The 25,721-nt window shown below is 45.8% G+C and overlaps 1 protein-coding gene across 2 annotated transcripts in view; it reads left to right on the forward strand.

Moving 5' to 3' along the window:
• The first annotated feature begins 34 nt into the window (after positions 1–34).
• Positions 35–25,721, forward strand: part of MGAT4D (MGAT4 family member D) — a 142,730-nt gene continuing 117,043 nt past the window's right edge. The window contains exon 1 of one of the 2 annotated variants that reach the window (XM_075929909.1): positions 35–172. Coding sequence is in view for 1 of the 2 variants with exons in the window: in XM_075929906.1 (XP_075786021.1) it covers positions 16,193–16,307 (115 nt within the window). In the remaining variant the exon portion in view is untranslated. Of the gene's footprint in view, positions 173–13,832; positions 16,308–25,721 lie in introns of those variants that run through there. The other variant, XM_075929906.1, reaches the window with a different exon arrangement.

A 25,721-nucleotide genomic window follows, 5' to 3' on the forward strand; every position in this document is an offset into this window, starting at 1 on the left:
GGGGGGGGCAGCGCAGCCCCGTTGGTGCCGGGACTCGTGTCCGGGGCCGCTGGGCACCAGCCCCCTCTGCCTGCGGAACGCGCCTCCTGGGCGCCGCGGAGCAGAGCGCTTGTCCGGGCCCCCGGCGCTGCTCAGCCACCGGCCAAGCCGCTCTGTCCCGGCTGATTGTGAGGTAGGTAAACAGCGGCTTGCGGGGGGCCCCTGCTCGTCCTCCCCCCGCAGACTCCTCCCGCCTCCTAGAGGCCTTGCACCGTCGCCTTGGTGTTCATGTAACACACGGGGAGATGGGCAGAGCTAGACTTGTTATCGAGCGTCTACCCGGACAAGTAATAAGCCTCAGACAGTTCAAAAGGACCAGCAGCTTCTTCTTTCTGCCAGCCACCGTCACTGTTGCTCCTGGGTCAGGCTGGCTCTGCTGTGTTTGCGGATCATTAGAAGGCTCTTCCTCCTGTCCTGTGTCTGAAAGAAATGAAGGGCACGTGTACACTATGAGCTAAAGTTGACCTAAATTTTTTGCAGCTCCAATTATGTGAATTACTAAACTGGAGTTGCTGTACCTTAGGCTGACATTGTGGTATCTACACTGCACTGGGTCATGGGAGAAATTATCCCATAAACTTACCTTCTCCTGCTGCTTATGGTGGTGGAGTACTTGAGAGGGGCGTGTGTTTCGTGGTTAATTTAGCAGGTCTTCACTAGACTGGCCAAATTGACCCCAGTGGGTTGCTTGCTTACAACGTCTGTGAGAGAAAAGCAGAATCGTTGATTTAGCCTTCATAACAAAGCCTTGCTGTGAAGATACAACCTACACTGATGGAAGAGTGTAGGAAAAACCACTTCCCTGAACACTTTTCCATAGAATCATAGAATGCTAGAATTCGAAGGGACCTCGAGAAATCATTAAATCCAATCCCCTGCCCTCAGAACGGGACCAAGCACTGTCTAGATCAGTGTTTCTTAATCTTTTTTTAATAAAGTACCCTTTAAAAAAATTATAAATACCCCCAGTACCTACAGTTTTCAGACAAAATTTTTCTACCATTGCAACACATTTGTTTAAACAACTTAATCATAGCCGGGTGGGCAATAAAATTTTTGGATGTAAAAAGTACAAATATAATAAAGCGCTGTAAAACTTAAAACAAAAATTCAGTTTTCTCCAAATTTCAGTTGTTGATGTACCCCCCCAGACTTCTCTTGCGTACCCCTGAGGGTACTTGTACCACTGGTTGAGAAACACTAGTCTAGATCATCCTTGATAGATGTTTATCCAATCTGTTCTTAAATATCTCCAGTAATGGAGATTCTACAACCTCCCTAGGCAATTTATTCCAGTGTTTAATCACCCTGACAGTTAGGAAATGTTTCCTAATGTCCAACCTAAACCTTCCTTGCTGCAGTTTAAGCCCATTGCTTCTTGCTCTCTCATCAGAGGCCAAGGAGAACAATTTTTCCCCCTCCTCCCTTAGACACCCTTTTAGATACCTGAAAACTGCTATCATGTTTCCTCTCAATCTTCTCTTTTCCAAACTAGACGAGTCCAGTTCCTTCAGCCTTCCCTCATAGATCACATTTTCTAAACCTTTAATAATTTTTGTTGCTCTTCTCTGGACCATCTCCAATTTCTCCACCGCTTTCTTGAAATGTGGTGCCCAGAACTGTGCACAATACTCCATCTGAGGCCTACTCAGTGCAGAGTAGAGGGGAAGAACGACTTCTCGTGTCTTGCTCACAGCATTCCTGTTAATGCATCCCAGAATCATGTTTGCTTTTTACAGAGCTATGCCTGTACAGGAGAGTTGTCAGCATAGCCGTGTCGGTACAGGATCTCGAGGTTTTTTTTCTATATTGCAAGTGGATATAACTTTTTCAATATAGACCAAATGTTCTTAAGCAGAGGGAAAAGGTTTGTCTTTTTCTTTTAGCACTTTTTTTTAAAAAAAGTGCTATGATAAGGTCAAGTTGCATTTGACAGATTTAAAATAGAGAGATAGAAGCCAAGCTAGCATAACTAACTAGATATTCTTTTTTTTCCAGCTTAAGCTGATTTGAAGACATGTCTCAGTAACCTGCTGGTCTGTATTTGTTACGTGTATAGTAGGGTTGTTAGATACCTGGCAATTGAATGAAATCTTAGTGGTTACACTACTATTTGATACTCCCCAGGGGTGGGGCTGACGCCCACTACACTTCGGCTGCACTCCTGGGGATCCCCCTGCCATCTCACGCTGCTGTCTCTCCAACAGAGGCAGCAGCATGGAGTGGCAGGTGGGAGCTGCTCCTCGAGGGGAGCCAGTTTAAAAACCAGTTCCCCCATGGATAGCTGCCTGCCGCCCTGCGCTACTGTCTCTGTATCAGAGGGTTGACCATGAAGACTATCCTGTAAATACAGCAGCTGATCAAAGAGCAGCTACCCACTAGGTAGGGGAAATTATAAATGCATCATCCAAGGACTCTGCATCCCTCTTTGGTTACTTATCTATTACCCAGGGTTGTAATGCTGCCACGGCATTCTGAAGCATCACTCAGGCATGTGTTATGCTTAAAAGAAGCACACGGGATCTTTTTCAGGGGGATAAGGCAACATGCCACATTTATTGATAATATAACGAAGAACCATATGCATTCAGAGAGAGAGAGACACACACACACCAGTCTGTTGCTCGACCCAGCTAATTGGCCAGATAAATTGAATATGAAAGAGGACCGGGTTCGTGTCAGTCCGGACTGATGCTCCAAGTCATAGCAGGATAGAACCCGAAGAACCATACAAGACACCCTATCTTTTGTAGGATTTTTCTTCCATGTGAGCCTATGCATTTTGCCTGGTCAGGCCTTAATCAGTCTTTCTGCAACATACATTAATCTGGCAGTTGTTCTCGCAGTCTTCTGATATCAGTGTGCTGAAGACCCCTCGGGGGAGTAGTCTTCCAGCGAAAGTTGTTATCGGTTCCCTATCAAAGGGTGCTTGCCACTAACTTCAGGGTTCATCAGTCTGTGTTGGTCCAGTTTGTGTCTTCAGTGTGCTTTAGCTTAGTTGATAATTATTTGGTGCTTCTCAGTCTTCACCCCCTCCTCTGACCATTTGGGCATGCAGTGGCCTTCTCACCTATCTCTCCTAAAACATTCTCTCTCTCATTCACACAAGCAATACATTTACACAATTGCAGCACAGAACAAAGGGTCCTTCTACTCACTTTAACAAAGTTACAGTCTTTCAACATTAAATTTCTATCTACAGTAAAACTCCGATGGTCCGGCATCTGACGGTCCGGCACTCCTGATGGTCCGGCACCATCAGGAACCCAGAAGTGCTCTGGGCAGCTGGACCATTGGAGCTGCTCTGCCCCCAGCTTCCCCTATTCAGCCTCTGCTAAAACTGACCAGCGGCTGAATCAGGAAAGCCGGGGGCAGAGCAGCTGGAGTGCTGCTGGGTAAGTCCCCTAGCGCTGCCCCTCGGGGCTGCGGGACCAACCAGGCAGCACCCTAGGTATCCCCGATTCAGCCGCTGCTGAAACTGACCAGCAGCTGACTACAGGAAGCCCGAGGCAGAGCTGCTCTGCCCCGAGCTTCCTGGAGTCAGCCGCTGGTCAGTTTCAGCAGCGGCTGAATCAGGACGCCTGGGGTAGAGCAGCTGGGGGGCTGCCAGGTTGGTCCCACAGCGCTGAGGTGCGGCGCTAGTGGACCAACCCAGCAGCACCCCAGCTGCTCTGCCCCAGGCATCCCCAAGTCAGCTGCTGCTGAAACTGATCAGCGGCTGATTCCAGGAAGCCCGGGGCAGAGCAGCTGAGGTGCAGCGCTGCAGGACCAACCCGGCAGCACCCCAGCTACTCTGCCCCAGGCGTCCCCAAGAGCAGCTGGGGTGCTGCCGGGTTGGTCCCGCCGCGGCAAGGGTCGGCGCTACCGGACCAGCCCGGCAGCACTCCAGCTGCTCTGCCCCAGGCGTCTCCGATTCAGCCGCTGCTGGTCAGTTTCAGCAGCGGCTGAATCAGGGACGCCTGGGGCAGAGCCGGACTATCGGAAGGGGGGGCTATGAGGGGTCTAGGGTGGCATCCCCCCCCACTCCAGACCCCTCATAGCCACCCCCTTCCGATAGTCCGGCATATCTGATAATCCGGCACCCCCTGGGTCCCAAAGGTGCCGGATTATCGGAAGTTTACTGTATTACAAGGCCTTACCTAATAGTAACATCACTATGTATTACAGTATTCCATCCCTTTGCTTTAACATCACAACATGCTAACATCAGACAGAGCTGGAGCTAAGTTAACAAAGCTGCTTGGCCTGTCTGAGGCCTACATATTGTGTTTAAGTTTGATCCAAACCTTATGCTATAACTTACATTCATTATAACTAACTGACTTATTACCTACAAGGCTATACATGTGGAATCTAAGATGAAGTTACCGTCCAGCACCTCAAAAAATTATGCTCCGGCAGCTTGGCCTTGTCACTTTCTGAACCTCAGGGTATACCTATGATGATGAAGCTGCACTGCCCCCTCCATGTTTGTCATAGAGGCATGGAAGGGACATTGCAGCATCATTTTCATCATAGACATATCCTGACCATGAGCTTCCTGCTCATCCTCCTCAGATTCTCTGCTCCCACCCCACCACATTCCATCAACTCCGTTCTCAGTGTGTCACACATCTCATGGGATAAGAGGGAAGATCCTCTCATGGATCAATAATTGGTTAAAAGATAGGAAACCAAGGGAAAGGGTGGGCAGTAAGCACCCCACAGGCTGGATGTAATATGTTGCTGGTGAGCTGCCAGATATCTTATTTACCTAGGTGTCCAAAGGTAAAGCTGCTCCCAGTGACTGCAGTTTATTTTTCCCAGCCTATGGGAGCTGTAGGAAGCAATGGCTGTACACCATTTCTAGAGCAGCCCCACAGTTATCTGTTTGCATGGCCCTGCAATCAGTCATAGTGGCTACTGCTGGGGAGGCCCCTTGGCCAGCTGCACTAGTCACTGCTCAAGTGGCTCCTGGCAAATGGTCCCTGGGACTGCCAAGAAGCATCTGGCTCCAGAGACTGCCTGACTAGTGGCTTCTGAATATAAATATACATAACTTGAAAATGTTTTGGACAAAATACCTCATGTAATGTATCAATTTTAATGTTACAGTCTGCTGGATCTGCATATCTTTTTGGTGCATGTATCATTCATTGTATGTAAAGTTAGATATGACGGATAAGATTTTTTTTTATAGTTTTAAATGTGCTAATGAGAGCCATCAGTGGAGCCTTAACAACTCGGTGATCAACTTAATAACTTGTAAACAGCCTTGTCCTTTAAATGTAAGCAGTGTTTGGTCTTAGGAAGACATGTGACCATACCACCTTGTACTAGGATACCAGTTTGATCAGGTAATTTTTCATGGAAGGGTGAATGTTGAACAAAAGAGTCCCACCCAAGAAAAAGTCTATTTAAGCAATGGGAAGCTATCATTCCCTTTGTCTTCAGCTGGCTGGAGAACAATGACAACTGGAGGCCCAAGTCAGAGTAAAAGATCATCTTTGACTTCAAGGCTTGCCTGAAATATGAACAGTTTTTAGAGTAAGGAACTGTTTACAATAATTTTTAGTGTTTCAGAACTAGCTGTGCATTTTCTTTTCATTTTAATTGTGTATCTTACTTTGATCTGTCTGTTTTCACTTGCAACCATTTAAATCCAACTGTTTGTACTTAATAAAAATACACTTGTTTACCATCAAGTCCCATGTAAATAATTGTTCCCTGGGGGGAACAATCAGTGTATACATCCTTCTTTCATTGATAAAGAGGACTTGCTTGAATGAGCTTTCATTGTGTAAAATTCTTACACAGAGAGAAACTGATATATTTGGAGTTTTGATCTTTATTGGAGGTTGATTTTCTGGGTTGCTGTGCCCTAGAACTACAAGAGCTGAAGTGGTTCAGTGTCTTCATTGCTCTTCGGAGGGCAGTTACCCCAGCTTTGTGCCTTGTCTTGGGAGATAAAAGAATCGGGCCCAGCAGGGCAGGGTGGTGAGGAGCTCTAGAGAGCAAGAAGGCGAGTGTCAGTGGCATAATCAGCATACCAGGAAACAGTCCCAAGGGGTCTTCCATGACTGCATCCCGTGACAGTTAACTATTCAAGAAAGAGATCTTGGAGTCATCATGTAGAGTTCTTTAAAAAAAAAATCTATTTCTTATGCAGTGGCAGTCCATAAGCCAATGATAGGAACCATTAGGAAAGGGATAGGTAATAAAGCACAAAATATAAACCCATGGAACACTCTGACAAGAGGCCTCACACTGGACAAGTGGGGGGTTAGCTAGTCACTTTGGACCCAAGAGGTCATGCTCACTCATCTCTGCTGCCCATGCTCCAGGTGGAGGGAGCAGATAGGAGGCTCAGTCTGGGCTGATGGAGGAGGCAGAGGAATGTGTGCTCTCCACCTTCAGTCCTGCTGCTTATGCTGAGGCTCCTCCATGGGAACGGGGAGCATGTGTGGTGCACTGCTCCACCTCCCCAACCATGGGGAGGGAAGAGAGTGGGTGGGCATACACTCGAGGAGCCTGGGGGCACTTAGCTGAACCGAGCCTCTCCAGTACCAGAGGAGGGCATGCGATCCAGCCCAGCCTTTCCAGCCCCAAGGAGGACAGAGGGCACACGGCATGGCCCCAGCCTCCCCAGCCCCAGAGCACCGGAAGGGTAGTCACTGAGGGAAGCAATATTCTGTCCCTAGAACGCGTACAGCAGGCATTCTGGAGATGGAGTGTGGGCGGAGCTACACCTGGTGGTTTGGGAAGGCAAAGCCTTCCCCTGCCTAACATATCGGACACCCATGTGTGCTGCTGAAGAATTGTCAATTTGAGGCAGGGAATCATTCTATGCTATGAAGAACCCTCCAGCTGTAGAGATTTATAGGAACACTAAGCTAGTACCACAGAGGATAAGACTGTAATGGACTTAAAGTTAGGAAGGAAGTGACCCAGGGAATACATTGGGAGTTAGTACTTGAATCCTGAACAGGAAAGTTGCAGACTTCACATGGCCCTGGATCAGAACTCTGGAGTAGCATGGGCCTAGGTTTCTCTACGGATGGGGGTTACTGCTAGAGATCTTGGCTATAGACTTATGTATGCTCTGCTCCACCTAGGAGACTAAGGCCTCTCTTATTGTTTGCCCTATCCAGGAGCTAGCACATGACAGTTGGAACTGTCACTCCGCATGCACAGCCAACTGCTTCCTCAGTTCTCTGACTGCCGCTGGCTTAGGTCACATAAAGCAGTTGCTCTCTTTCCCCTCATACCTATTAGCTTAGCTATATTGTTTCTTTAGGTTACTCTGTAGTTCTAGTGTTAGTTACTTAGTATCTCCTCTGCAGTTACCAAAAAAGAAAAAAAAAAGAAGGAAGAACTGAGAGATGAAAGACTGGGACTCTCCCCTGCTTCACAGGAGCTGTGGACTATACACAGCAGTTTCATAACTCCAAGTGATAAGGAAACTTAGCCTCTCCTCTGCCGTTACCAAAAAAGAAAAAAAAAAGAAGGAAGAACTGAGAGATGAAAGACTGGGACTCTCCCCTGCTTCACAGGAGCTGTGGACTATACACAGCAGTTTCATAACTCCAAGTGATAAGGAAACTTAACACGAAATTGACAAGATTCAAGAGTCATCACTGAACAAATGAAGATCTTGGGTCCCAAACTCATGTCCCCTGGGGAGGCTCACGCTGAAAGGGCAACCACTCTTAAGCCCCAGCAACCAAGACAGGGCTCAAATGCCCAGGAGGCAGTCCCACTCCTCAGTGGGCTGACTCCCCGCTGAGGAAACGCTTGGCAATAACAAATCTCTCTCCACACCTGATGCAGTTAAGGCATCAGAGAAACAGATGGAGACTGGGGTTGGTGAACACAAAAGCCAGGACCCCAAACAGACGGTATGACTGTCGTCCCCAAAACCGAGCAGGGAGCTGAGGCAGGAGCTCGGTGCCGGCACTGGCAAAAGCGCTGTCAGCGGCACCAGTGAGAGCAAAAGTGCTGACAGTGGCACCGCAGCGCATGCTGACAGTGGCCCTAGCTGAGGCACTGACAGCAGCATGGGCAAGAGCACTGTCAGAGTTGGCACCGAGCACTTCAATATAAGCATTTAAAAAGCCAGCACTAGCTAAGGGCGCAAATGTGCATAGGAAGCACCAGGCACCAGCTTAAGCTTCAACTCCTGTGCTGACACAAAAAATACCCTGGTGCTTGTCCTGCTTCCCCAGCTCAGCTGCCTCAGTTTACCTCTATAGGGGAGTTGATGGTGACTTCCGCACCAAGGGTGCCACTATGTGAGACAGATGGCACCCCAAATACATCAGGAGTTAGTCCCTCTTCAACACCAGCTTCAGCGCCTACCTTTATGAGTGACAACAACATTAATGGCTCCCACCACCTATACCACCCCAACTTGCTGTGCTGGGACCCATGGGTGACATGCACAATTCAACAACCTCAGCAGCTGCAACTACCATAGGTGCCAAGCTTCAGGTTCTCTCCACTCAGTCACCTGACCGTTCTGCCTTCTCAGAGGATGGAGAAGAAGCGGACATCTCAGGGGTAGAACAAACATTGACTCACTATCAACTATACACCCTCCATCCTTGCCCACCCAAGGGCATAACCATGCCCCCACAACCCAATGTAGGGAATGGTTTAAAAACCCTTCCGGGACCTTTTAAGCGCGTAGCAGACACACTAAGAGATCACTGTCAAATATGTCAGAGTCAGCACAAGCTGATGAATATTCTGCATGCTCCTTCTTATACCAAATTGGCAATCCCCACAATTGGAGCATTCATGGATCTTGCCAAAATCTTATGGCAGACGCCAACAACAATCTCACCAAAGTGCAAAAGTTCGGACTGCAAGGATCATGTCTCAAAACTGATGATTTCTTATTTTCACACTCCATGCTAAACTCATCAGTGGTTGAGGCAATCAATCAGCGGCAAGCAGCAGGCCATGCGTACAATCCCTTACAACAAAGACAGGAAACGGCCGGATCTTATGGGCAAAAGGCATACTCATCACCCAGCCTTCCACTAAGAATTGCAAATTATGTTGCCCTCTTCACAAAATACATGAACAATTTTTTTTCAACGGTTTTGGCAGGGGTAGCAGCCCACCTCAGGAAGGAGGGGCATAACCATATCCCCGTACCCAGATGAGTGCCTTCTAAGAAGTTCCACACTACAAAACCCACAAAAGGCAGTAGAGACCATCACAAAACTATTCCAATCCCTGGGTTTACAGATAAACTGGGAAAAGTGCCTCCTTACCTCAACACAGACCATACTTCATAGGCGTACACCTGGATTGCAATGAGGTCTTGGCATGATTACCAGAACATAGGTTCTCAGCAATCAAGGAGCTTGTGAGTGACCCTAATACAGGCCAATCCAACTATAACGCCAAGGTAGTGTCTACATCTACTGGGTCACATGGCAGTGGTCACACTCGTGGTACCACATACCCAACTACATATGAGACCAGTAGTACAGGCATGGCTAAGAACAGTATACATAACACGCACACATCACCTGAACAGGCATCTCTCCATGCCAAACAAAAGAAGGGCCACACTTACATGGTGGAGACTACACCACAATGTGTGCAGCAGGATACCTTTTCAGCAGCCACCCACAACACGAACAATAACCACAGACTCCTCCCTGATAGGATGGGGGAGCTTACCTGGGAGAACAAGTGGTACGAGGCAGACGACACATATATGAAGCAAACAAACACATAAACCTCCTCGAACTCTGGGCAGCCCGCAAGGCTTGTGCCTACTTCCAGCCTGTAGCGCAGAACAAAACGGTACAAATAGTAACGGACAACACCACGATGATGTACTACATCAGTCAACAAGGGGGAGCACAATCTTACTGGTTATGTATGGAAGCAATGAAGCTCTGGGAATGGTGCATACCGAGAAACATAACACTGATAGCCACCAACCTCCCAGACAAGGACAACGTCCTGGCGGACGCTCTCAGCAGAGACTTCTCTCACAACCACGAGTGGGAGCTCGACCCCACAATTCTCCCCTATATATTTCAGAAATGGGGAGCTGTGATAGACTTATTTGCCACCCAAAAAACCAGGAAGTGACCGTATTATTGCTCACACGCAGGCACAGGCTCACAGTCGTTGGGAGATGCATTCAGCATAAGGTGGGTAACACCGCTACTGTACGCTCTTCCATTGCTCCCAATGATCCAACTAGTGATCCTAAAAATCAGACAGGATAAAGTGAAGGTCATATTGATAGCCCTGAAGTGGTCCAGACAGGTTTGGTACCCCTACCTACTGCGGATGAGCACTCGACCTCCCTGCACTGTTTCACCATTTCAATCCCTGTTGACGCAACAAGACAGACAGACACACCACCAGAAGTGAACACACTTCACCTTTACACGTGATTGGCTGATGCAGTCAGAGCCCAATTACCCAAACAAGATACAACAAATCCTCATCAACTGCCACAGGCCTACAATTAGAAAGACATGCAGTCAGAAATGGCATCGCTTTACATTAGGGTGTTTAGAACACACTCTCATCCCAACAGAATTGGGGGTCTCAGACGTTTTGGCCTACCTACTACACCTGCACAAGATAGGACTATCATTGAGCTCACTCCGAGTACATCTTGCCGCCATAGCGGCATTGCACCCACCGATACAGGGATACTTGGCCTTCACTCACCCGTCTACCAAAACATTCCTTCGAGGCCTACAGAATATGCTTCCACCAAGATAGGACCCAGTCCCTGCATGGGACTTTAATTTAGTCCTAAGGGCTCTCATGGGCAAGTCCTTTGAGCGACTGGCCACTTAACTCCCTTCTACACTTATCTATGAAGGTGGCATTTCTGGTGGCAATTATCACCGCAAGAAGGGTGGGGGAGACAAGTACACTCATGACACAACTACCCTAATTGGTATTTCAGAAAGACAAGGCAGTATTATGTACACACCCTAAACTCCTACCTAAAGTACTGTCAGCCGACGGTCAGGGCAGTGTGTGTGGGTGTGTCTCCTAAGTCTTTAGCTGCTAAGACACGAAGTCTCGTCGCAGCGGGCAGCCCAGAAGGCTGAAAGGAGCCCCGAGAGTTTAACGTCCGTGACTTTACTGCTAGGACCGAGGTCCCGTTGCAGAGGGTAGCCAAACAGGCTAACAGACGCCCCAGTGTGTAGGAAGAGCTTCTTACACTTCAGATTTTAGCTGCTAGAACATGGGGGGGGGGGAGAGTTCCTTCGCAGCGGGCAGCCCAGGAAAGGCTGAGAAGTGCCCCAGTGGACCCTGTCACCTGGGATTGACACAGATCCAAACGCCCAAGCTCTTCCTATAACTGTCCCTTTATGACTGGCTGAAGTTCTTTTAAATTGTGCTTGGCTCTGTCACAGCAACTGAAGGTGTCAGGTTAAAGCTTAAACAGTTACAGGTTTATTGAGGAAGCTTATAAATCATATGGTTGCAATGGCTATTGTTCTATTTCTTAACTGCTGGCAAATATATATATATATATATGTGTGTGTGTGTGTGTGTGTGTGTGTGTGTGTATATATATATATATATAATCTTAAAAAAATGGTTACAAAGAAAATAAAGATAGAAAATAGAAAATAATGGTACCAAATGACAGCTTAATCTTTCAAGAGCTCTATTCTATGCATGCACTAAAACAAAAGGACACATACAGGTACAATTTTTACCCCTTTCTGCGTCACTCGGTCCCAGTGTGTCAGGCCAGGATCGGTCCCTCAATTCCTCGGAAAGACGAAAATACGAGGTGGGCGTCCCCATGGAACCTCAGGAGGTCAAACACCTAACCCGACCAGCAGGTAAATGGTAGATTGACACTCAAAGTGAGTGTGTGCTGGACCCATCTTTTATACCCATTGGGTCACGTATTTCTTTTTCTTGTCTGTCATGCCAAATGGTGCTGGTCTGTCTTTTGTGAGACCAGTTCTTACAAGGAAGTTGTGAGCTTAATTTACACTTGTAAGAGAGACTTGAGAGGATTAAATTGGAAGTACTGGACATTCTTTTTCTCAGTGGGAAATTCCTCTCCCAGGGACTGTGTGTGTTCGAATCAACATGGGTGCCAGCCGGGCACTTCTTGCAGCCTCGAGCTCAGTTTATTTCCTTAATCGTTACTCAGAGTCAGAGAAACTCGCATATCCTGGTCTCGCATCAAAGCAGATCAAAGCTTAATGGCTATGCTGATTTTCTTATTGTTCCTTCTCTGCCCTGTATACAGACATCTCAGAGGGCAAGCAAGATTGTTTGAGATGGGGGGGCTGTCTGGCTACAAGTACTTACCTCATTTAATTACAATGAACCAATATACTTACCTGTCTCCTTCCCCAAACTACACAAAGATGACAGGGAAAGGGCACTACACACACTAGATATCTGCAGGGTGATAGTCTTATATCTACAACACAACTCTTTGGTTACGTCTAGACTACGTGGCTCCGTCGACGGAACCATGTAAAATAGTTTATTCGGCATAGTCAAAGAAGTGGGGATTTAAATAATCCCTGCTACATTAAAATAAAAATGGCCGCAATGCTGTGCCGACAATCACCTGATCCGGCACAGCGCGGCAGTCTAGATGTGGGGCAGTCAACAAAGGAAGCCTTTGTTGACTGTTAAACCTCGTTTCACGAGGCATACCAGAGCGGTCAACAAAGGCAGTCTAGATTGCCGCGCTGTGCTGGATCAGCTGATCGTCGGCACAGCATGGTGGCCATTTTTATTTTAATGAAGCAGGGGTTATTTAAATCCCCGCTTCTTTGCCTATGCCAAATAAAATATTTTACATGGCTCTGTCGACAGAACCCTGTAGTCTAGACGTAGCCTTTGTGTCATCTATGGAAAGATCAGAGGGTTATCCATATCCAAACAAAGACTACCAAAATGGATACTGGGGTGCATATGACTAGCTTACAACATATTCCACAAGGAACCGCCTGCCAATATAAGGGCTCACTCAATCTATGAGAGCAATGGCAGTTACAACTTCCTTAACAGGATACCAACTGAGAACATATACAAAGCCACAGCATGGGCCTCAGCACTCATATTCACTCAACATTAGGCAATTTAGGCATTTGCTGATACAGGCACGTGCTTTGGGTGAACTGTTCTCGCAGCTACTGAGCTAGCACAACCGAAGCACCCCCACCAAGCACAGACGCTGCTTTGTAGTCACCTAAGGTGGAGCACCCACGGGGACACTCCTCGAAGAAGAAGGGAAGTGGAGTTCTTTGAGATAGTTTTCCCCGTGGGTACTCCACCACCCACCCTCTTCCCCTCTGCTTCAGATCCAATTATGTCCAGGTCAGAGAAGGAACTGAGGAGGCAGTTGACTGTGCACATGGGGTGATAGTTCCAACTGTGACATGACAGCGTTCCGTGTGCAAAGCCAACCAGAAGGGCATTGCTACTAAGAATCTGTGGACCGTGGGCGCAGCAGCGCTGGTGCATCTAATGTGGAGCACCCATCAGGACAACTATTGAAGAACTCCAGTTACTGCACAAGGTGAGTAAGCTTCCCTTGAGGAGTTCAGTCCAGCCAGGCTCTACAATCTGGAGGTAGTGGGAAAGCCAACTCATTCCCTACAACTCAAGGAGGAATTTGCAATAGCTACTTCCAGAAACAGTATGACAATCAGGTCTCACTCTCTTCTTTGAATTGGTGCTTCTAATTGTAAGGACAGAACATTGTGACACATCATGTGCAAAATGGGCGGAGACAAAGAGGAACCTCAGTTCCTTCCACAAGATGCATGTACAGTAAGGGTATGTGAAGAATATGGAAAGAGAAAAAGAGCATGTTGGTGTGTTCTTGCAGGGCTCCAGTTCTGTTATATTGCTATTACCAGATCCATTTCAAGATCATGGTATGTACTTCTAATTATCTACAAAAGTTTCAAGTTACATATGTGAAGAGCAATCTATCATCCCATTTGCATCATAACAGCTGCAGTTGACAGGAAAGAGGTCTAAAATCACTGTAGGACTTACTGCCACCTGTGATAGGGCTCAGCCTGAGCATTGCACACTTTCATAGGTTGTGCTGTTCCTGTGAGAAGAGCAAAGAACATTTCACTTCCTTTGAATTGCACATCATATTTGAATGAGAGGGCCAACTGACTTGCTTGGCCACATTCTAATACCTCTTGAAATGCAGGAAAAATCATTCGTTCTGATACCTTTCACATAACATCAAAAGTTGCCAAGCAGGTCTAGTGGTTTCTGTTTTTCAGATAATATCAGAAGTGACACAGTAAGTTTGGTGTTCTCTCTAATTAAAGTTTCATATTTTCTTAAAAGCACAGTACACTCTGTTGGGATCCACTCTAAAAGAATGTGATGTTTGTGTTGAATTTGAATGCAGTCAAATGATGCATTCAAAAATATTAAAACAGTGGGGTGAAAGTTAATGGATAAGTGAGCCATGTTAAGAGGTAGCAGCTGAGCTTTCAGCTAGACCCTCTTAACCTTTTTTATAGTGTAACCTCTTAATTTAATGTATTCCTTTCACAATGTCCCTTGTTACTTTGAAGTGCTACAGCATGGAAGTACATCAGAGAGTTCTCTGGGGCTTATTTTTCCCATGATGTAGTCTGCTGTTCAAAATGTTTGCTTGCCTAGTTGTATTGTAGCATGATAGCTCTATTACATATATTTAAAGAGAAGAGTTCTTATTTGGTGCACACTCAAAGATAGATTTAAACAAAAAACTATTTGATATAGCACCTGAAATCCCAGACTCCTACATGGGCTGAAATCGGTGGGGTTATTTTCCCTCATCTTTAGTAAGGCCAGAATTTCACCCTTTGTATTTTGAAGTTAGGAAGCAGAGGGTGGGGGTCCAGACAACATGCACAAGTGCTTGGAAGGAATTAAGAAGTATGTCAGGTCTCTGATTCTAGCCCAAACACAGATTTCTGTGGGACATCATGTTTGTAGTCCCAAACACCCCTGTTTCTGACCAGAGCTTTATCAAAGGCTGCAGAAGCTATGTTCCAAGAGTGTGGGACTCTGGAAGTTAACCCTATTTACCCTTGTATTTATACTTTACACAGTGTTGTAATAATCTACAAAATATGTCTTGTGAGGTACCATTTGAAAGCTAATCACTTAGTTAATATCATGGCTAACAATATCAACAGTATATGTAAAGTTATGAACTGATGTTACTTGTTCAAAACTAGACAGGTAAAAGTTTTAAACAGCTCTAGCCTAATTAACGGAATGTGGGTTTACCTCAGTTTATGTGTAAACACTGCAGTCAGACTACTGGGGAGAGAAGTGGGGAGATAGCAAGGAACAAAACAATTTACATTTTGTTGTATACTAGTGGAGGAAGAAAAAGCAGGGAGCTTCCTTCAACACCAGAGTCCCTGTCATCTTCCATGTTGCTTGAATAAACATTACTTTAAGGGGTAACCAGAATAATCCGCTTAAGATATTCACTGTACCAGATTCCAACATATCCCTTTCAGCTAAGAAAACAAAGGAACATGCACTTTGGGCTGCTATAGGAAATCCTGATAAAAAGGTGGGGAGGGAGGTCAGCCACTATATTTCCTGAAGACTGTTAATTGGGACAGGCATCTTGAATAAAGCCTGTACCTTGGCAGATTAAATTTTAGACTTTTAGAGGTGTGTGTTTAACTTTATTTGCTTATAATGATTTCTAGCTTTATCTCTTATACTTGAACTCACTTAACAATCTTGTCTTTTGTTAATAAGCTAATTTTATTTTTAATCTAACCCAAGGGTGGGGTACCTGAGACCTGGGAGCCAGATGCAGCCCCTGCTTGCCTGGATCTGGATCCTGAGGCTCAGGGCTCCCCCACAGCATTGGGGAGCCTGCACTGGTACTCCAGCCCTTCCTCCCCACTGCTCCACTGTGGGGCTGGAGCACACAAAATCTACTAGCCAGGACCCCGTAGGCTCTGGTGTGCAAGAAAAATGTGGGGAGTGTCTTTCTGCTTTTCAGTCAGGAGTCACATCAGTGAGGGTTTGTTTGGTTTTTTGCTTCTCATTTGTGTGCAGCCCCTCACTGATTTTTCTGAGGGTAAGTGCCCTCTCACCCCAAAAAGATTCCCCACCCCTGATCTAGCCCAGCCAAGCTCTGTGTTTGCTTTAAATGTATGTTAACTCCAGTTTCCTTAAAGGAGAAAAGGAACATTTTCTGGCTCTGAATGTTGCAGGAGAGCCATGGACATTGGAGCACATGCGTTTGAGAAAGCTCAGGACTAGAGGTGAGTTGATCACTTGTAATATTCACCAAGTCTGATGAAGACAAGAGTATGTCTTGGTTAACTTATGGCAGGCTGCTGGATATAAGAGTGGTTGAGTCAGAGTAGTACAGTTTAGAGAATACAGAGTACATGCTGTCTTTGTGGGTATCCCAGGCAAGAAGCCACAAGTAGCAGAAGTATTTTAATACAAGTGGTGATACAACATGACATTGGTCTCAATTTTACCCCTAAGTGTGGCAGTGGTATAATTATGCAGGATTTATACATTTTGATATTTTAAGTGAGCTTGACATTTTAAGCACTCGTGTAACAGTTTGTTGAAAAGGTGTTGAAATATTCTGAGTTTTAAAAAGCTGCCTTGCAGAGGTTTCAGATTACCTCTAAGTTGTACAGTCCAAAATTTACAAATCTCAGGAAAAGTGCTGTCACAAGTCATAGTGAGTATATCTAGAAAAATGTGTGACATAACAAGAAAAAGGGAAACATCACTGAGAGCTAGGATACTTGGTGCTCTTTTCTCGAGTATTTTTATAAGCATATATTCTGAGAGGTAATTAGGATAAATCTTTAGGTTCTCTGCAGGAAGTAGCGATCCTTCCTCATTCCTTTGTACAAGCCCAAATGTCTAATGAGCACAAGACACTGAAGAGGAGGGCAGAAGCCTGGTATGAAGGAAAGGACTCCATTTTACAACTGGGAAGGAGAGTGGTTGGGAACTCAGGTGCTTAGCTCCCTAGAATCATTCTGCTGCTGAAAACCCTCATCATACATAGTCTGTACTGGAGAATAGTCCAAGGAGGTACCACGAATGTAACTCCATTGAGCACAGGAGAAATTGTGCTAAGATAAACTAAACTCATACCCCATCCAACTTAGGTTAATGTAACTGTCATTAACACAGAAAAATATGTGTGAAGCCTGACCCTGAAGAGACAGACCTGGAGTTTATCAAGGTTTCCAGTGTTTGTGGCAAGGAATGGGAAGTCTCAAGGGACACTGGAATACAAATTTGGTCAAGAAAAGGCTATTCAGGTAACTGGCATGTTACCTGACCAGCAGGTAGAGCTCCTAGCATTAGAGAAATATAAAATTCATGTACCTTTAGCTAATGTGGATTTGGAATGGAAGGTTTGAAATATACCTTGAAAGCTAGGATATTCAAAAGCACCCCTACAGCAATGCTGGTGGAAAATGTTATTTTTAGTAAGTTCAAGGCTGTTAATGTTGTAACCCATAGAAGAGAATTGTGCAGACAAAGAAGCATCTGTGGGAGAAGGGGACAGCTCTAGCTCAGCAAGAGGAAGCAAAATGCTTTCAGGTGTGAAGAGATTGAGGCCAGCTCTTGCCTAGCAAAGGAAAGTAAAATCCTCTCCTCTCAGACTGGGGAGGGGGAATTCATTCCTGTTATTGAAGCATCTCTCCTAGTTGTCTGCTGTTATTATTTTGTAGATGAACAAAGAGTACACTGTGGTTAGGGGAAGTGGAGAATGTACAGGTAAGCTCCCACGAGGAAAAATAAAATCCCTGGGAAACCTTACAAGTGTCTGTTTGTGTGTGTTCAGCACTGGGGGGAATTAAACTTACTAGAATTTGATTGTCTTTTTAGTGGTTACTTGGGGCCATGAAATTCTATGAGAGGCTAAAAAAAATCTACTGGCCAGGGATACAGAATGAGGAGGGAGATTATTACAGGTCTTTTGAATGGATTATGCCAAAAAGACTTGCATGACCCCAGAAAGTTCCATTCTGCCCCTTGCCTGTAATACAAGAGGCATTTTATGGAGTAGCAATGGACTGTGGTATATCCTGGTGGTAGTGGATTTTGCCATAGATATCCCAATGCACTTGCTCTGGTGACATAAAACCTGTTTCTGTGGCAAAAACTCTTTCCATTATTTTTAGCAGAAGTGGGTTTTCCTAAAGAGATTTTGTTAGATCATAAATCAGATTACATGTCTCAGCTATTCAGTGACTTATGGAAGTTGTGTGGGATAAAACAACTAAAAGCTGCACCAATACAAATGGTCTGGTGGAGAGGTTCAATGGGACACCAAAATCAATACTCAGGATGCACACCCATGGGTAGGCCTAGGGTTAGAATGAAATGTTGCACATTACAATCTTTGCTGTTTACTAATAAGGAAATGTCCCACGCATGTATAGGTTTGCCCCCATTTGATCTTCTGTACAGAGAGAAAATGAGGGGACGCCTAGGTCTTACCAGAAACTGTTGAGAAGGAGATTCTGAGACAGAAGGAGAACATGTAACTGAATATGTTCAAAGGTTCAGGCAAGAGTTAAAGGACATGCAGGAAATGGTAACCACAAGGAGAGTCAGGCCATACAAAAGGCACGTCATGTGCAATACACAGGTTGTACCTCCCTTAACTAGGAATCCCTGCTCCAGTAACATCCATGGTCTGGCACCAACCACGGATGTTCCTGGACCACAGAGCCCAGGACCAGGGAGGTCTGGGAGTGGGGCAGGAGTGCTGAGGTACTGGGGGGTACTGTGACTGAGCCGGGAGCTCAGAATTTGGGGGAGGGGTAGGGAAGAATGGGTGTCACATCGAGGAGTTCTGGCCCCAGCAGCAACCAGAGAGTTCCAGACCCAGCCATGGAGCCAGGTGGCTATGGAGTTCTCCCCAACTGAGGCGCTCCAGCCCTGGCTAGAGAGCCAAGTGGCTGCAGAGCTCTGCCCTGGCTGCAGAGCTCAAGCCCCGATCACAGAGCCAGGCATCTGTTACAGCTGTGGACCTCCAGCCATGGTGCTCTGGCCCCTGCCCCAGTGGTACCAGCGGCATCTAGAGAGGCCTGAGGGTGCTGAAGCAGCAGTGGGAACAGGCTGAAGCCCTAACCTGGTGGCAACCCGGGTTAGGAGAGGAGGGACCTCCCCTGGTCTAGCAAATCCCCTCGTTCAAGACCATTCAGGTCCCCAGGGTGCTGGACCATCGAGGTCCAACCTGTATTTGTAAATACTCTTTGAAGTAGGAGACTTAAATTAGAGGTATCAGAGGCGTAGCTGTGTTAGTCTGACGAGAAATCCTGTGGCACCTTATAGACGAAGTGGGTCTTTGCCCACGAATGCTTATGCTCCAATAAATCTGTAAGTTAGAGGTGCTATTTATCCCAGTGGCAAAAATGCATTTTGTTTAATTAATGCAGGAGCCACTTTTCATATCCTGTGTAGTTCCAGACATATTAACAAGTGTTAAATGGATAACAAAGCCTCTTGCTGATCTGTATTGCACCCAAAGTATGATAGCAGGGAACTCTTAAAGGAGAAACCTCTTACATAAGAGCAAAAATAAAACTACCCCCCAACTACATGGTTATGTATGAACAAAATATGGGTTATTTGAATGCACTATTTTATAGTTCAGAGCTTCTTTTTTTTAATTCTATTTTCCCAAAAAGTATGAAGCAGTTTCTTACCAATTAAAGAAATAATTTTGTTTTCTTAAATATGTATGCTTAGCTATGGAAATTCAATTCAGCAGGGTTGTTTTCCTGTGGCACATATTTTAGATATGCTCATGTCCTTTTTTTGCTGTAGAATTTTAAAATTATTTTAATAAAATACACAAAATCCTCTGTTCTTGTCACTGTCTGTTAGTTTCTAAATTCTTAATATTCACTTACATATCCAGGGCTATTCTTGAGATTTCAAAGGCCCCAAGCCACTGAACATAAAGGTGTTGACAACTTTGGAATATGTATGGCTATATTATAATAGGAGGTGGAAAAAAAATTTAAAAAAACATTTGCATGAGAAACTGCAAAATTTAGAAATTGTTTTTGTTTTGAACTGGTCAAAATAGGCCCTATTTTTTCTGAATGCTTTGCAAATTTGAAAGCACGGTTTTCTATGAATGAAAAACCTGTATAACCATCTCAAAAATATCTTTATAGCATTCCATAAAAAACTGAAAACATGTTAGACGCACAATTTTTTGCAAACTGGCAATTTTTACTTTAAATGGTCCATGGAAAACTTGTTTGTGAAAAAGTCTGGGTTTGTTTTCTTTTTAATATAAAGTTTTCATCAAACATTTTTTAATATCTCTAATTGTAAAGCAGAGAGTCCTTTTTTGGCTCCCTTTAATCAAGACTAGACATACATATTATCATGCAATTAATAAGCCTTTTTACTCCCTCATTCATCCTTCATGCTTGAATTACTCTAATTCAGGGTGTAATAGAGTGGACTAGGCCTGGAAGCTTCAGGGTCCTATCACACCCTGTCCCAGAGAGAAGCAAATGATAAGTCCTCCAAGTGGCCTAGAGTAATTGCAGGAAGCAATCATTCAGGACCAGCAGACTCTCATAAAAGGAACTGCAGGGCCCAGAGTCATGTAGTTGCTGTCTGGAACTGGATGAGAGAAGCCTGTGTTCTGACTGGCTGAAAAAGCAGCAAGACCACACACAGGTCAGTGTGGGCAGGGATCAAGGAACAAAGAAAGAGCTATTGGCTGGCTGCTGGGACTGATTAAGGAATGAGCCCAGCAGGGCCAGCCTTAGGATTTATGGTGCCCTAGGCGGGATTATTAAACTGGTGCCCCTATGCCTGACTTGCTCTTCTACCCCTATTCCCTCCCCTTTCTAGAGACCACAGCAGCTAATCCCCTTCCTCAGACTGTGCTGCAGGCAGCACATTCAGCTCTCTCTAGGACCCAGCCCTGCTGTTACATGGTCCACTGCAGTGTTTCCCAATTTTATTTGACCAAAAAAAGGAACCCACCAATACATTAAAATCACATTCCTTCCTCAAGACCCCACCCCTTTGAGGCCCCATCCTTTCTGTTCCCCTCCTCTCCATTACTTGCTATCCCCAGCCATTATATACGCTCTCACTTGGTTGAGAGAGGAGGTGTGGGCTCTGGGGTGGGAATGAGGGATTTGGGTGTGGGAAGGGGTGAGAAGTGCAAGCTCAGGGAGGTAATTTGGATGCAGGAGAAGAGAATGCTGGTTTGGGGAGGGGGCTTCAGGCTAGGGAGTGTTGGGCTCAAGTGGAAGGTTGGGATGCTGAGCAAGTCACTGGCTTGTGGATGTGAGGATGCAGGAGTTTGTGTTGGATATGTGAGGGGCTCATAGCAAGGAGGTTGTGAGTATGATGGGCTCAGGACATACATTTGCCATGTGTGGATGGTGCAGGAATGTTGTGGCAGAAGACTGAGGATGTGGGGATGCAGGAGTTTGGGGATATAAAAGGCTCAGATTTGGGGTCAGGTGGTGCAGGAGTGTTATGATGCTGCAGTGAGATAGGGATTTGACCCCAATTGGGGGCATGTTGGCCAGGCTTCATTTTTAAATAAAATATTATGTTAAACTCAGGAAAAGGTTTTAGCATTGTCTTTATATATGAGAGGGGCAGGGAACCTGTTTTGAGTCAAAGGTCACTGACCCACAGAAAAGTCAGTTGGGGCCACACAAGTGAGATGCCAAACCCCTTCTCTCCAAAGCCTCACTAATACAGTCCCAAGGATGCTGGCACAGCTGGCAGGGTGCTGGATCCAGGGACAGGGTGGTGCTGGGGTGCTACGGTGGGTGGCAGGGTGCTGGGGACGGGGACAGGGTGGTGCTGGTGACAGTGTTGGTGGGGGCAGGGGACAGGGTACTTGTGGGGGGGGGGGTCTAGGCAGGGGACTGGGGCAGCTGGGACCAGTACCTGGCAATCCTGCAGCACCTCTGGGAAGTGTGCGACTGCACTCCCCCTCCCCAAACAGCTGTCGTGTGCGCTCCCTGAGCAGCAGGGGCTGTTGCATCCCAGCAACTGATCTCTACGATGCCGTCCTGTGAAGGGCAAGGGAGGGTGCGAGGAGTCCCAGGGCAGAGCACGCTGCCTGCACAGTCGGAGCTGCACAGACCCGGGTCTCCTGAACTCCCCGCACCGTGCAGAAAGGCCTCGGAACTAAGTTGCCGTGTGCCACAGCCCAAGCTGTTCAGGCAGCATGCGCCGGCTCCTGTGGGGAGAGGAAGTGCTTCCCTCCCTGCTGTGGGTCACGTGGAGTCACTCCTGTCCAGGCAGGACTTTGGACAGAAGGGGTACGGTAGGGTGCTAGCTGCCCCCACTCAGCCCTCAGTGCCTCCTGGGACTCTGGCAGCAATTTAAAGGGCCTGGGACTTGTAGTCAGACAGAACTCCCCCCCCCCCCCCCCCATCCTCCCTCCGAAATCCTTGGGAACAAAACTCTGTCTTCAAGGCTCCAGGGCCTCCAGAGGTGCTGGAATAACTATTGCCCTGGATGCTAGACAGAAACCAGATAACAGTGGCAATTGGGCCAGCAGACGATCGGGGCCTCAGGCTGCCCTTGGCTGGTACCAGTAATTGATACGCCTACACACCATCCCAGAAGAGGAATCTGCAGCCCCATCAGAAAAGAATGTCCAGCCCTAATGATTTAGTTACCTCCACCTCACAGGTGCAAATTAAGGTTCGACAACTCCCTGTGGGAACGTGCGTCACAAAGATGTTCCAACTTAATTGGCATTTTATGACATGAGAAAAGTCTACGTGACCACAGGGGTATAAAGTGGGGTCCTATGCCCCACTCTAATTTGGAGATCCAACCATATACCTGCTGGTCAGGCGGTCCTGGACCCTCGAGACTTTAGGGATGCCTTTGTCTCGTACCGACTGCTTCCCATTGGGATTGAGAGGAACACTGGCTTTGCTGGAGTAAGGATCGCAGGGGTGAGAATATACCTGCTAGGTGTCTATTTTGCGCGCATTCAATAAAAGCTCAGAAAACCAAAGGGTTCCATGGTAACTTTAAGTGACTTTTATTATATTTTCTGTCTTATCTTTGTAGTGGCTGTGTTATATATAACACAGCAGTAACATTTAACAGCTAAGCTTGCCTTGTAACAATAAAATAATAATTGTTTAAACTTTAACCTGACTCCCCCTGTTGCTGTAACAGAACCGAACACAATCAAAAGAACCATAGCCAGTCTGGCTATCTTGCCATGGTCAGGGATAAACACAGTCTGACTTTTGGGGCACCTGTCAGCCTCCCTGGCTGCCCGCTGCAAAGGGACTTTGTCCTAGCAGTTAAAGACTCGGGTGTATCTTTGCGGCGCCTGTCAGCCTCCCTGGCTGCCCGCTGCGAAGGGACTCTGTCCTAGAAGTTAAAGACTCAGATGTGATAGGGCTCACAGACCACTCATTACTCCGGCCACCGACTAACAGGACTCCAGCTACTGCTGCAGTAGTGGCCCGGAGCCCCGGGCCCTTTTGAATCATTTGGCCTCAGGGCAAATGCCTTCTTTGTCCCCCACCCAGTGGTGTCCCTGGTATCTCCAGAGAGGAAGCCTGAGGGGTATGGTCCCATATAAGGGCTGGGACAAGTTAATGGCTATATTCCCTGGAAGGGGATTGTTCCGTTTCATATACAGTGTGAGTTGGCCAGATTGCTGAGTCATAGAAAAATGACCTGAGAAACCACCAATAGGGATTATCATAAACTGAAGAACTGTAGACACATCTGACAAGAAGGAGGTGCTCATGAGAGGTGGGTGCCACGCTGTTACATGGATATTAATTTCTGTTAAGTTATTAGATATATAAATGGTATTATGAAGTAAGACGGCTATATTTCCTCTGTATCTGGTAGTAATGTGACTGAGCTGAAATATAGTGTCTAGATCTGTGTCTACAATTCCAGGAGGAAGGGTGTGATCCAAAAAGCTATTCTGACCAAAGACGCTTTTTCACACTCTGCTGTAATCAACAAAACGGTGTGGTTGCTGCCTAACTCGATAGGTGCTTAAACTCAGAACCTAAATATTTTGCTGCTGGGCCTGTGTACTGCAGCCTAATGATAGGCATCCAGCCTCTAACCTCCCATGTAGTACCAGACTGATTTGCTAATAGGGAAAGACAGGTATTAGCCACATAAGGCACATCTGGGGAACTAATCCAGTAGGCATGTTCAGAGACTGTCTGCCAGATTGGGTTTCCTAGGCAATGTCACACAGAATAGTGGCAGGTGGGGTGAGGAGGACCATTTAGCCTAGTGGACAGGATATTCCTCTAGGTGGGTTACAGTGCCCTCTCTTCTGGGTGGAGAGGGGCAAAGATTTGAACAAAAATTGGCTACCTGTCATGTGGATGCCCTAACCACTAGGCTATAGAATAGCTTAATATAGAGCTCCCTCAACCTTTTGTATTAATGTTCAAAAGGAAGCATTTCTGCATAAAATGCACAGTCTGTGGAAATCTGCTTCCTGCTGCTTGGACTCTGGTTTTTAATCTCTGAGATGGGGTGGAGCTTAGTTTAGTCACTCCCACTGGCCAGCTCAGGCAGCTCACCACCTATCATGCTGGCTTTGCAGATCAATCTCTAAAGCTTCAGAGGGGTAGCCAAGTTAGTCTGTAACAAGAAAAACTTTAAAAACAACAAATAGACTCATAGCACTTTAAAGACTAACGAAACATGTTGGTATCATGAGTGTTGGATGTCCAGAATCTCTAATCGTTCTATGGGAGCTGAAGTGCCTTATTCAGGCTTTGTGGATTGCAGTGTTGTTTTAGTGAATTTCTCAGTGTCTTGTTGCCTAAATATCTTTGCAGATTTGGGCAGGTGTGGATACATTGGAAGTGGTTCAGAGAAGAATAGTATGAATCATTAAAAGACACCATACTATATAGTGGTAGATTCAGGGAGTTCAGTTGGTTTAGTTTAACAAAGAGAAGGTAAAGTTGTGATTTATTACCGTTTATAAGTCGTTACATGGATAATAATTTTATAATCAAGTCTTCATTCTAGCAAACAAAGGACTAACACGTTCCTGTGAGTGGAAGCTGAAGTGAGACAGATTTGGAAATAAAAGCAAAATTTTAAGCAAGGATAATTAATTATTAGATGATTGTGGTGGATTTCTCATCAAAGACCATTTTAAAATCAAGATTGTATAGTTTTCCTAAAATATTTGCACTAATCCACACAATATTTAATTCAGGAAAGTCCTATGACCTACATTAGACAATCATCTCGTCTGGTCCTGTAATCTGTAAATCTATGTAATTTCTAAGTGCTGATGATCTCAGTAACAGGTTTACATTTGCTTGTAATACAACATTTAGCATGAAATTTCCTTTCGGTAGAGTTCTAGCGTATCCATTACAGAAATGCAACAAATATGTGATTCAATAAGATTCATCACTTACTTTCAGAGGGAAAGTAATGCTATTGGTATAAAATACTAATTACTCAAATGGAATCAATATAGTGGTGTCAATCTCAGCCCTCTGAAAATTTTAGCTTCCTTTCTTCATTTACACTGATCAATCAACCAACCTGACCTCTTACATTAATTTCAATGCAAAGGGAAATGACACCTTCCATGACCTCTTTATAGCCCTTAGCAACTAATGCACATTAAGAAGTTTCTTCACCTTCAGGGAAAAAAC

This window comes from Pelodiscus sinensis, chromosome 5 (genome assembly GCF_049634645.1).
Source record: "Pelodiscus sinensis isolate JC-2024 chromosome 5, ASM4963464v1, whole genome shotgun sequence".
Lineage (NCBI taxonomy): Eukaryota > Metazoa > Chordata > Testudines > Trionychidae > Pelodiscus > Pelodiscus sinensis.